This window comes from Phaseolus vulgaris, chromosome 1, assembly GCF_051622355.1.
Source record: "Phaseolus vulgaris cultivar YP4 chromosome 1, ASM5162235v1, whole genome shotgun sequence".
NCBI lineage: Eukaryota > Viridiplantae > Streptophyta > Magnoliopsida > Fabales > Fabaceae > Phaseolus > Phaseolus vulgaris.
Genome location: NC_143498.1, coordinates 46,061,279 through 46,075,512, shown reverse-complemented (window position 1 = coordinate 46,075,512; position 14,234 = coordinate 46,061,279). Strand labels below are relative to the sequence as shown.

At 33.0% G+C, this 14,234-nt stretch overlaps 1 protein-coding gene across 2 annotated transcripts; it reads left to right on the top strand.

Moving 5' to 3' along the window:
- Positions 1-4,618: 4,618 nt before the first annotated feature.
- Positions 4,619-6,264, top strand: LOC137814352 (small ribosomal subunit protein uS19m). Of its 2 annotated transcripts, none has more exons than XM_068617045.2 (2): positions 4,619-4,759; positions 5,719-6,264. In XM_068617045.2, the coding sequence occupies exon 2, from the start codon at positions 5,724-5,726 to the stop codon at positions 6,099-6,101; it is 378 nt and encodes a 125-aa protein (XP_068473146.1). In that variant the 5' UTR covers positions 4,619-4,759; positions 5,719-5,723; the 3' UTR covers positions 6,102-6,264. The 2 variants fall into 2 exon arrangements, with proteins under 2 accessions (XP_068473146.1, XP_090159991.1); XM_090303865.1 differs by lacking the exon at positions 4,619-4,759 and adding an exon at positions 5,168-5,356 and having other exon boundaries at positions 5,716-6,264.
- Positions 6,265-14,234: the final 7,970 nt, after the last annotated feature.

The window sequence follows — 14,234 nt, the reverse complement described above, 5'->3', positions numbered from 1 at the left end:
CGCTTTAGGCCTATGCTATAATTGTGATGAGAAATTCATCCTAGGTCACAAATGTTCCACCTCCCGGTTTGTGCTAGTCTTAGATGACACAAAACCATTTTTTGAGGTTCTCGAAGACCCTATTGATCCCATTCACCATGCAAATATGGTCCATTTCCATTTATCCCCACACCTTTACAAGAATTTTTTCGCCCAAACTTTAAAATTCTAAGGCCTCATCCACAATTTGCCAGTCACAGTTCTTATAAACTCATGCAACTCCCACAATATCCTTTGACCTCGCATTGCCAAACACTTACACCTCCCGATTCAACCCAGACCACCTTTTAAAGTCATGGCTGGTAATGACGTCTTCATAACATGTCAAGTCATTTCTCCCAGTACAAATATCTCTTCAAACATCAGTTTTCACTATACCTTTCTTTCTCCTACCTATAGAAGGAGAGGACGTCGTTTTGGGAATTGAGTGGTTGCACATGCTGGGCCCCATTCAAGCAAATTTTGTTATCCCTAACGTTGCATTCACTCACCTCAACAAACAAATCACCCTCACTGCTACAACTCATAGACACCATCATCCCCACTATACCAATTACCCCCGTCCATTCAAGTTATCCTACGCCAACATTAGTCCATCTTCAAAACACCCCAAGGTGTACCCCCACCAAGACCCCATGACCACCATATTCCCCTCTTACCCAACACCGCCCCTATTAATGTACGCCCATACTGTTATCCTCATTCTCAAAAAAATACTATCACACACTTAATTAAAGAGATGCTGAGAGAAAGGTTCATCAAACCTAATACCAACCCATTTTCTTCCCCAGTACTTCTCATAAAAAAAGAAAGATGGCACCTGGCGTTTCTATGTAGATTACAAAGCACTCAATGCAATCACCATACGTGACTGCTTCCATATACCCACTATTAATGAATTCCTAGATGAATTATGGCCAACTACAATTTTTACTAAGATTGACTTGTATTCAGGGTATCACCAGATTAGGCTCAACCTAGATGACACTCACAAAACAGCCTTCAGAACTACTGATGGCCACTATAAGTTTCTAGTCATGCCTTTTGGTTTGACTAATGCTCCCTCAACATTTTAGGCAACCATGAATGATCTCCTATGACCCTACCTCAAACGGTTTGTTTTAGTTTTTTTTATGACATTCTTTTTTACAACCCCACAATTTAGGACCACCTAACCCATTTGAACCTTATTCTAAACTTGTTAGAAACCATACTATTTTTTGCTAAGCTTTCTAAATGTAATTTTGCTACCACAAAAGTAAGTTACTTGAGCCACATCATTTCCCTAGTTGGAGTGACCCTTAACCCAGAAAAAATAAGAGCAATCAAAGAATGGCCTCAACCACGTTCTCTCACGACTTTAAGAGCGTTCCTCGATCTCATCGTTTTCTACAAAAAATTTGTTCGTAATTACGTCACTCCCGCCACTCCTCTCATTGATTTATTACATTGTTAAAGATTTACATGGCCACATACAACACAACAGACATTTACGACATTGAAAGCAGAAATAACAAAGGTTCCTAATCTACGCTTCCTGATTTCAACCAACCATTTGTTAACGACACCGACGCATCCGCGATCGCTGTAGGAGTAGTGCTTATCCAGGCCAATCACTTAATCGCCCTTTTTCAGTAAAAAAATGTGTTCCCGCCTCCAAGCAACCTCCATGCATGTTAGAGAGATGTACGCACAAGGTGCATTCCTTTACTTATTCTTTCGTAGACTGGATTCTTAATCCAATGCTTTGCATTAGAAGTTATAATTAGGACTCTCAGATGCCAAGAGTTTTAAGAATACGGCCTATATTGGATTTATAGTTGGTTGGAGGTGTTGGTGGGTTTGTCACGGCCTGCAGCTGGTGCAAGATGGAAATGACATATGTGCTTGTATGCAAGGGAGTCAAAAGGAATGTTAAGGACATGATGGAGGATTCTGTTTTGATGTGTCTTATAACAGACCAATAAAGGCAGGGTGTATGCTGGTTCAGGGTTTTGTGTAAGTCGAAGTTGTAAACTCCAACCAATCTAAGTGCGAGATGGACCCTGGCAAGTAGGAAGCTGGTTTCTGATAAAAGTGAGCTTAAAAGGAGCAAACAGGGGGAAGCCAAAGTCCAAAAAGAAGCGAATGGAAGATGCTGCATTGAAGTGATTAATTCTGTGACAAGTGCTACAATCGTGCCACTGCAAGCTAGGTAGAAGGAATGTTAATGAGGTGATGGAGAAAACCAATATTTTGGTGTATTTTGATGATTTTGTAGTTGCAGTTTGCAGTGCTTATAGCATTCCAATACGAGCACGGTGCTAGCTGGAATAGGATGTCTAGCTTATGCAGCAAACATTATCTATCTATTGCTTCTGGGGTGTCTGTTCATCTCTTTATTCTTAATGTGGTTTGGTTTATGTAAAAGGGTTGGGATACCCCTTTTGTATCCCTCTTAATTTAATTTCATTCTTTGCTCATAAAAAAAAAAAGATGTATGCAATCACAAAAGTCATCAAAAAATGGTGTCAATACTTATTAGGAAACCATTTCAAAATTTACACAGATAAAAAAAGCCTCAACACACGATTATCACAAACAATTCAAACACCAGACCAATAGAAATGGACAACCAAGATTCAAGGATATGATTTTCAAATAATTTACAAACCTAGAAAAACTAATGTGGTGGCTGATTTACTCTCCCGCTAGGAGTTGCCGCCTCTATCACTGTTCCTAGCCATTTTCTCCTTGCTGCCCACCATTTTAAAGGAATTGCAACAATACTTTACCACTTCAGAAGGCCAACACTTAATACTTTTGCACACAAACGACCAACCTTTGGCTAATCAATTTCCCACAAGACAAGGATTGCTTTTTCTTCCGCCATAAGATTTTTCTTCCTTTAGCTCATGACTTCCACAAACGCATCATCAGTGAATTTCATCACTCACCAATAGGGGGACACTCTAGTTTCAAACTCCACTTATGAACTTACCATCTTCCGAAAACCCTAATCCACCAAACCCATTGAGACCACCGTATGTGTCCCCCAATCCGCAAACGCCACATGGTCATGCATTTAAGAAGTGTCATGTGCCTTTGTTCCCTACGGTCGTTGCACCCCACATGTTACCCAACCTCCAAAACCTTACACTTACTTGTGAAACCCACTTAAACCCTAATTGCGACCCAAACCCCACAAGCCCAATTCATAATCGTGCATCTTCACACTTTGAGGACAAAGGGAAATGTTCAGCGAATGACATTGTTAGAGGACTGCTTATTCCTGCACCTCCATACCTTCTTCTCTCACCTCCATATATTTTTGCCCCTCTATAATATTCTGGATTACGTAATTCGGAAGTCATTTTTTAAATTTATAATTAGCTTATGGGTTATGTAATCCGAAAGCCTTTTTTCATATGCATTATTACTTTCCGGATTACATAATCCGGAAGTCTTATTTAGCTTCTGGATTATGTAATCCGGAAGTCTTTTTTCAAATGTGTTCCGGATTACATAATCTGGAATCTAGTTTATGGGGGTGACAAAAAAGGATAAAAATGTATTTTCATATTGTGTATGGAGGTGGAAGAATAAGATATGGAGGTGCAGGAAGAAACAGTCTTGTTAGAGAAGACCCAATGTCATAGGAAGACCCAATAGACAACAAAAACAACCTATATGGATGGATGACGACATAATGAAATAAGGGTAGTGCAATTAGTAAAAGTAAATGGGCTCCACTAAGCTCAAGTTTTATTAACCTAAAAGATCACTTATACAAGTGATGTATTTTGGAAATAAAGGAGAGAATAACCTTTACCCTAATTGTTAATTCTTGAGAACTTGTTAGTTACAGTAGCTATTTTAGTTTACCCTATCATAAAGTATATTTTTAATCATCATTTCAAATAATCTTACCTTTTCAAGGTATTGTTTAACATGTTTAAAAACTCCTTTAAATTTGTTTGAATATTAAAAAAATTTATTATCATATCATACGCACATCAATAATTTTTTTTAAATTAATTAACATTCATTTAAATTTTTTATATCAGCCAAAATGATATTTATTTTATTTAAACCACTGTATTTACCCTTAAATTATTTTTTATTTTGTTCATTATTTCAAAGCAATTAAAATTTAGTCTCAACATTTTTAGTTAATTATTTTTGTTTAATTTTAATTTTTTTATGAAAAAAGAAACAAAAGAACTAAAAACTCCCTGAATTCGTTTTATGTAGAGTGAAATTCGGAAGAGATTTTCAACATCGGAAATAAAAAAAAAAATCAGTTGAGAAATTCAGTTTTGTCTGAATTCTCAATCTCTACAATAAACAGGTTCATTTGAGGAAATAATATTTCACTGGATTTATTTAGAGATTTTTTTTTTCTGAAAGTTATTATATTTTTAAAAAAAATCTTAACATATCCAATAAACATAAAAGATAAATTAAACTATATTTTAAAATTTTATTTTTATAATTTTCAATTGCAGTGTTTTCGTGTTATATATAATTTGTCTTTTAATTTAATGCCGAAGCAAAACTAAACGTGCATTTGGATTCGTCACTTCACTCTACAATGTCCTTGTTGTGTACAATTGAATGAAAACACTGCTTCATCCCAAACCCTAAACTGCCCCCGTGGTTGTGATTCTTCCCGCCGGCAACCCTTACGGCGGCTTCTCCCGCTGTCGCCGCTGTTTAGCGCTGCTCCATTTCTAATCAGGTCCTGATTCTTTTCATTTCTTATACTTCGTGTTCTTAGGACTAACGAGTTAAAGTAGTTTTCAAAACAATTTCTAATGACTTAGTTTTTGAATTCTGAAGTCAATTCGTACAAATTGGTGACGCGACTTTCGTTGTGTTGTGACCCCATTTTGATAAATATGTGCTTTAGTGACCTAATTTGGGATCTCATTGTGTTGTTGTGGCCTTTACTGTTACTGAGTTGGAAGGTCAGACAGAGATTTGGAGCTTTGTTAGCCCGATTTGTTTGTCCTTGTGGTGGGTTTGTTTTTCAGTCTAGGCTTCTTTGTTTATTTGTTTATTGCTTCCATCTTGGATGGTCTGTTTTCGTGGTTTGTTTATTGCTGTAAATTTTGGTTATGTATGGATGGGGGAATTGTTATGGGTAAGTTGCTGCAGGGCTGTGCTTGAAGCTAATTCCATGTCAATTTTTTTAACCAAGATTGGATACTTACTCCGGTCCCCTGTCATTATGGTGTGATATAAATTTTGGTGTACCAATATATGAATTTTGGCATGTATTGCCGAGGGATTGTAGTCCATGAGTATGTTCTAGGGGCTTTCCATGGGTTGATCCAGGTCAGTTTTAGGAATCAAGGTTGCCATGGATATGAGTACCACTTCAGCTTTCTCTTTCAAATTCTATCTGTTAAATTAAGTGTAAATCTTTCAAGCAGTGAAGATTGGGATGCTAGTGCCATGTTTTCCCGCCATGAAGTTATATTTTGATGATTAAATTTGTAGAATCCCTATGTAACAACTTATCTTTTACCCTAAACAAACTACCCCAGGCCTCTCCTATTGACCATTATTTTTTATGGATAAAACCAAATTGAAGCAAACACTGCACTCCATTTCCTTTAGTATATCTGTAAGTGACCTCAAATTGGTTTGATTTTCCGAATTTTAATGTTATGATTTGCGTTTGTGTCTGATCAGGAAGAATGAGGCCAACAATGATGCTCAAGGTTCTGAACAAGCAGTTTCTTGGAATTGTTGGTGATGCAGCTACTGCTGTCGCCAAGAAGCCTCCCCCACCTACTATAGTATCACGCAAACCTGCTTTCATTGATGCATTCTTGTACAAGATGAAGAAGAACCCAAGTCTTTTGTCCAACAAGACCATTTGGTCACGAAGATCCACTATCTTGCCAGAATTTGTTGATACTACTGTCAAGATTTACAATGGGAAAACCACTATCCGCTGTAAGATCACTGAGGGAAAAGTAGGTCATAAGTTCGGAGAGTTTGCTCTCACCAGGAAACGCAAGACCAAAGAACAAGCCAATGCCAAAGTTAAACAACTTAAGAAAAAGAAGTGATTTTTTTCTTAACTTTTGGACCAAAATAATTTCTTGAATATTTTATTTTCTGCTATATTTACATCAATCTGGTTAATTCTTAGGTTCTATAGATTGCTTGTGAAGACCTAACAGTATTCCCTGATAGTTGACAGTAATTGCTGTTAAATTGGTTCTTTGACTATCTGGTCTTTTCATTTGATGTCATCATAATTTAACTCGGGGAAGGTAGATCAATGTTGGATCAGTTTATGCTTATTCACTAGTGAGGAACTGAATTTTATAGTTTTTTTTGCTTATTCTGAATTCCCCTGCAAATGCTTAGGGATGTCATCATCATAAGTTGTTTGCCTGAAATAAGACTCTGGAATATTACTCATACGTAGACACATATAAACACGACATATACATTTTTTTTATTACAATAAAATAAATACATTTTTATATTTTCGATATTTAGGAGTTTGAAACTAAACTTCCATGATGCGAGAAGAACCATCACTGTAAGCAATAGATATAAGAAGAAATAACACTTTTAAGAATTTTAATTTTGATTATACTAATTTTTAAAAATTTGATAGGTTATTTCTTCTTTCCATGAGATACATGGAAAGAATGGTATTAAATTGGGATGGGATATGTATGTCCAACCGGTTAAATTGGAAACCGGATCTATTATGGGTTCAGTCACATAATCAAATAAATTATGTATGCTATTTCGGCTGACGTCATCAACCTACTTGAAAATCCATATAACAGTGACTATCCTTGAGCCGAGCTGGTGCATCTTTTTCTTTGTGCGTATTGTATATTTTTTATATATCAAGGTCTGGTACAATAAGACACTGTTCTTCTGACCAACATTTGGCGAATAAGATATTGTATATTTTCTGTAACATCTTCTGTGTAAGTTTAATATGCTGTTGCCAGAAGCCTAGAATCATGCAGACTGCAAAATGATCAATCCCTGAGAATGTTGCATCTTCAGATATGTTATTCATAAGATAAATAAAAAAAACACATGGGGATTTGAGGGATTTATTGTGCAGATGTGCCTTTTTGTTCTATCTCTGCCTTGGATGGTGTCTTAGTCCAAAATTCTATATTTATTTCTGCATCATTTGTCTAGCTTTAACTCTATTAGAAAAAGAAGCCTGTTATTTCTACACCGAGGAAAAACATTTGCAACCTTCATTTAAATGAAGGAAGAAGGAACCTGGTGGCTTTACTTCCTCAAAGTTTTCTTATTGTATCACTGAGGACTGGGTTGCTGATGAAAAAAAAAACTGAGGACTGGGTGGTGTGTTTGCAAAAAAAAAAAATCCCACACTCAATACATCACAAAAAATATTTGTGAGTACAAAATCTTATACCTGTAAAATATGAATCTGTTTATAGAGTCTTGATGAACTTTTTTTAGGTATATGAACCTGGATTAAGATGGCCCTTGTATACTTATAATTGATTTTTGCTCTATTTGCTAGTTTAGAGGTATAATCTGCTTGTACTATTAATCTTATTTGGTTTCCATATGAGATATAAGAATTATTAAACCCACAATTTGTCATATTTTACTATTTGTTGCTTTATATCTTGGTGTATGAGAAAGTGTATTGAAGATCCTATGTGTACTACAGATAAATAAACTCCACACTCTTAGTCTCTTAAGAGTACTGTGATTTGAAAAGGTAGCAGCATATTCCTTTTCTTCCCGAAGAATATGTTTACTAATATGAGTTGGAGAATGGGCAACATGTGCTGTAGGTCCCTGTTGGCACATTCGCTCATAATAATCATCATATCTGCACTCACCACTTTGCCGCCCCTAAACCGGGTGCATGCACGACAATACTTATATTTTATCAAGTGATTATTTTTTTTAAAGTTTTTTTAAGAAGATAAAAATAATAAGTCTTTTTCTGAATAATTGCAAATAAATACGTTTTCAGTTTTTAGGCAATTTAGTGCATGTTTGGTGATAGTTTCTGTTCAGTTCTAATATGATGGGTACTTGCAGGCCTTAATTGGTTTTGCCTTGTTCTCTTTCATGGATTTGCACTAAGTTAGTGGAAATTTGCCTTCAAGATGTGTTTAGTACGCGGTATTTTGCTTCTAGGATGTTTGGATTTTTTATTCTAGAGTAATAGATGACATGAATTTGCTTCTTATGTATTTTTCTATTCATATGTTTAAATGAATAAAGAACAAGTCATTACAGTTGCAAATGATAAATGATGATATACTTGTGGTTGTGAGAATATAATGTTAGAATCATTTATTGAATTAAATGATGTTTGATATGTGCTATTGATAATAATCCTATTTCTATATGGAAACTTGCAAAAACTTAAATTATTTAATAACGTTTTTTCTCTTTATATTGTATCCTTTAGGACCTTACCATAAGAAAGACGATTTTAATTAAGGAATAAAGTGAGTTGTATGTGTTAAGTTTCAATGACCAAAAAAAAAGAGAAAGTCATAAGTGAAAGAGTAACAACATAAACATAGGTAAAATTTCAAATATGGCTTTATCATAAAAGGCTTAGACATTCCTTACTTAGTCTTATCCAACTTTTGTTTCTTAGTCTATTTATCAAAGAGTTTATTGAGTTTTTCAATTATGATTTTTTGTAAGTGTTAAAGCACCGACATGCCTCCCCAATATGAATAAAAAGACTAATTTCACTTTTGATTTAATTTACTTTGATGTTTGTGGTCATGTTTTAGATTCTATCTTTGGGGAAAAATGGTTTCTTATTTTTATTAATGATTGTACTCGTGTCACGTGAACATGTGTTGTGAAAAGTAAGTCTAACGTATTTCAAATTTTTGTGTTGTCAAAAATCAATTTGAAAAAGAATCAAAATATATCGAATATATGAATTATGAGTTTTGCAAATTTTTATCCTTTAATGGTATTATCCATGAACTAACATGTGTTAACACTCTACAACAAGATGATATAAGTAGTTAGTGTTGAACAAGGTGCTTTTATGTCTCCAAATCCAAGTGGAATGAATGAAGATCCTTGTTGTTGGTTGTGTGTGTGTTTAGAGTAATTGAATTTGCTAATCCACTATAATTGATGATTCAAGGTTGTTTGATCCTTTTGAAAAATATGTGTTTTCAAAGGAAAGTTAAAAATCAACCTGTTGAAATTTCGATTCAACCAGTTATTTTACACTTGTATTTTGAAAAGGATTTGAAAAACTTGACTTTGGTTGACTTTATTGTCAAACCAATTCAATCGATTGTTTTACTGAAAATCTTAACCAAATTTTGTTAAGTGGCTTTAATCTATTTTAACTTATTTAAAACTGTTTTGGCTCTTACATTAAATGCTTTGACCAACTGATTGAAGTTTAAATAAGTTGTTTTATGCTCCTAGTCTGAATTAATTCAAGAGAAATCATTCAAATCAATTTTCCAAGATTGTTAAAAGCTTTGGATCTTTTCTAAGAGAGGAATATGATTGTGTTGTATTCATTTTGCTTTAATATGTGATTGTACCCAGGTGTACTCTCTTGATTACTGTATTTATGTAAGAATTGTTGTTGTGCAGATTCAGAGGTTGTTCTGAAATCTGTGGTGTATTTGTCAAAGGTGGTGTGTGTTCTTGAAGGGTTCAAGATCACCACTTTGATGTGTTGTGTGTAATCAAGGTTTTTGATTACTTAGTGAAATCTCAATGATTGTTGAGGACTGGATGTAGCTCTTGGTAAAAAGTGAACTAGTGTAAATTCTATGTGTTAATCTCTCAATCATTTCTCTATTTTAAAACTGTTTTTGCTTTGTTTTTAACACTGCTGATATAAACAACCGATTATTTCGAAAAAAACAACCAGTTGATTTTCTGCAAGCACATTAAAAATAGTTTTGAACTTGGCTGATTAGATTTCTAATTGATTGATTTCTCATTCATTGTCTTTCACTATACCTTCAATACTTGCAAAAATCTTTCATAAAAAATTCACCCTCATCTTGTTTATGGCCTACATTTCTAACAATTGACATCAGAAGCTAAGTTCTTGAAAGTCATTCAAGTTTTCGATCCTTAAAATATTTTTCATGGCTGAAAAACTACCCTTTGAGGAGGGTGCTTCAATTAACAGACCACCTATGTTTTGTGGTTTGAATTATCAGTTATGGAATGTAAGAATGAAGATCTTTGTGGAATCAATTCATAGAGGAATCTGGGATGCCATCTAAATGGCCCTTTTATTCTTAAAGCTGAAAAAGATGATGTTTCTATAGAAAAACCTTGGTCCCAATGGACAGAGTCTAAAAACAAAAAAGCTTAGTTTGATTGTATTGCTAAAAACATCATTACATTTGCTCTAAATTCTAATGAGTTTTTCAGGGTCTCACAACGTACTTCAGCAAAAGAAATGTGGGATATTCTTGAAGTTACTCAGGAAGGAACCAATGATGTAAAAAGAGCAAGAAAGCATGCCCTGATTCAGAAGTGTGAGATGTTCAGAATGCAAAAGGGGAGACCATTGATGATGTACAAAAGAGATTCACTCACATTGTTAACCATCTCATCAGCCTTGGAAAAATCTTTGAAAGGGAGGAACTCAACATCAAGATCCTCAAGTGCTTGGATAGATCTTGGTAGCCTGAAGTCACAACCATCTCTGAATCCAAGGATTTGACTACCTTGACAACAACCTCCTTGTTTGGAAAGCTTAGGGAACAAGAGTTGGAGATGGATAGGCTGAATGATTAAGAACATGAAGAGAAGCATGTGAGAAGCATTGCTTTGAAAGTTGTTGGTCAGAAAGATGGACAAGAATCAAGTGAGGACAGTGATGAGAAAACCCTTAACTTGCTAACCAGGAAATTCAGCAAGTTCTTGAAGAAAAAAAAAACAACCAATCCTCAAATAGGTATAACAACAAGAAACTCAATGATTTTAATGCTAACAATTATACCTGTTTTGGATGTGGTAAACATGGCCATATCAAAGTTGATTTCCCCAACATTGAAAGCAATGAGAGAGGACCAAACAAGAAATTTGAGAAGAAGGGAAAAACTAAAAGAGCCTACATTGCTTGACAAGACAATGATGTTTCTTCCTCTAGCTCAACATCAAATGGAGATGAAAAGGAAAATATGTGTTTGATGGCAAAGGGAGAATTAGATGCAAGCAGTGTAAGTTCTAGCACCTCAATTAATTTTGAAAATTACAGTCAACTTCTTGATACTTTTAAAGAAACTCATGAAGAAGTTAATAGGCTGATCCTTTTGAACAACTGCTTGAAAGACATGAATAAGTGGTTGAAAAACAGAGTCAAAGCTTTAGTACTTGATTTTAAGATTAAAAATGGGGCTAGTATGTAGAAAAAAAATACATTTTAACGGTGAAGATATATATTTTTGCTAGCTATGCAGGTTTTTTTACTGATAGAAGATCTACCTCTAGGTATTGTATATTCTTAAGAGAAAGTTTGGTCATCTAGAAGCAAAACACAAGATATAGTATCTCGATCAAGTGCAAACGTTTTTACTCATAATGCAATGCAACATGGTAGGACAAACATATTAAAATTGGCAAACATTTCATCAAAGATAGTCTTAACAAAGTTATGGTCCCATGTCCTTATAGGACTTCAATTAGTAGACATCTTCATTAAGGGACTTCATTAGGGCATATTCCACGTTATTGTAGGCAAATTGAGAAAGATCAATATTCACTTACCAACTTGAGGGAAAACATTGTAAATAAGGGATTATTAAGATAAAAATATCTTAATATCTCTATAGTAACTATAGTAACTATGAAAACCCTAGAATCTACACATTCATTTTAACAAATTTTATTTCCTTTTGAAGAGTTGTGATTATTACAAATAGATGGATTGAGAATGTAATTATAATGTCCTTTCATCTCGAAGCAACTACCATGTATGCTCAAAGTTGAATTTCTCACCTACATATAGAGAAAAAAAAACTCCTATACATATATTTCATGATGTCTTTCTCAAAGCTCCCATTTATGTGTTATTAAACGCTTATTTATCACAACTAATCAAAAGTTGAACTGCTTTATTAATTTGAAATCAATGACATTTTAGTTTATCAAATTTCCTTTTTAGTTAATTGCAATAACTAATATTATAAAGTGTAATTTTGGTTTGCGAAGAATAACACTAAACACATTTCACTGAAAAAAAATAAAATATCATATTTATAGAGTTATTTATCTTGATTGTACGAAAAGGATCATAATTTTTGTATCTATAGTTTAAGTCTATTCAATATACATTGAAATATCAAATATCAAGTCATGAGCAACGTATAAATAAAAAGCAATTCAATAATTTCTTGTTGCTCTCTAAGGGTCTGTTTGATTTTGTGTGAGTGTTGAGAAAAAAGAATGAAAGACATGAATCTCATTTATTTGTTTCCATTCAAATGCACTAATTTGCAACAATGAATTTGAGGGGCATTGTCACCCTCATTTGTGAGATGATATGAAAGGATAACCACTTGAAATTTTATGTTTACTCTTATATTCTTACTTTAGTTTTGAATTCGAGCATGTTTTACTACAAAAAAAAGTGTATTATTTGAGTGGTTATTACTATTAGTAAACTACCTAAAAATTGATATGAAAATCCATGGTGAGAGAAAGATTTCTTAAAGTTTGGGTCAAGATTCACTTGATATTTTGATGGTTGATAATTTATTTTAAGGAAGGATGATACAACATTAAGTAAAAGGGACTAAATATTTTAGGGTTAATAAAATAATAATATTATGAATGAGACATGACAATTAATAATAAAGATCACAATGATAAAGATTCAATTGCCAAGATCTTATTTCATGAAAATTTGGTTAATTGTGGAAAGAAATAAGAAAAAAATTTGTTAAAAAAGGATAATTCTTACAATTTGAATCATGTAATAAAAAAAGATACCACACATTAAAGATAATGTATCACACAAAGTAATGAAGTTTCTTAATTATGTGACAAAATATGCCAACTCAGTTTGATATTTGTGAAAAAAGTATTAAAACTACATTCAACCTTTGCTTACAATATTTTTCAATAACAGTATTCTAGTTTGTTTTATTTCTTGTAATATTTTGCACTGGTAGTATTGTAATAATGTGACTTTGTAGCAATATATTTCTGTGATGACTTTTAATCTTGTGTTTAAAACATGTTTTTTTAAAATATTTTAGAAAAAAAAGTGATTTTTTTTTCTATAGATTCTAACATGTTATTTGAATATGTCAATATACTCCAAGAATATCATATGACAGAACAAAATATATAATATTAAAGTTTATAAATGAGGATATGCAAATATAACTGAGGAAAAATAATCTCCACACATTCAAACCAAATCTTATTTGAATAGACATGAAGATGAAATTCATAACTAAAAATATAAGGTTATAACTTTTCTCATTCTTAAAATTATGGAGATTATAAGTCGAATTTGTAGAAAATAGAAATAAATCATTATCAACAAGAAAATAGAAAATGAATTTATTATGATTGGCATTGGAGGTCCATATGTTGTTCATGATCTAATTGTGCACTTCAAGCTCACAAATAAATATGAATCCACGAGTGTTTTTGTGAGGGTTAAAGTATTAGTTTTATGAATAAAATTTTAGGACAAACATATTTTACTTCATTCGTTTAATTTAAAAAATATAAAAAAATAAGTTTTGCAAGTTAAAAAAAATACTAAAGCATTTTTTTAGCATTTTTTTAAACGAAGTCAATAGTCATTCCATTTAGGGTATTTAACACGTTACTAATTAAAATAAAAAGCAATGTTTTTTCTTGCGTGTTTAGTAACATCTATGTATGAAACTTACGCCAAGATGTAATAGATATTTTCAACGACTTTAAAAATTAAAATTGACTTATGTTTTACATTTTCTATCCACATTAATTAATATCTATAATATTCTTAATTTTTAACCATTTCCATATTTTTTAACAATTAATAAATTAAAAGAACATAGTTTTAGACATAATAAAAAATGTAAAAATATGACATAATAAAATCGTAATGAGTTAATTAATATTATTATCCATGTTTCATAAATTTGACTTGGTATCGTTTTCCTTGGTTTGAGAGAGTCCATTTTGGTCCTAAACCTAGGTTGGTTTCACAAATCCTT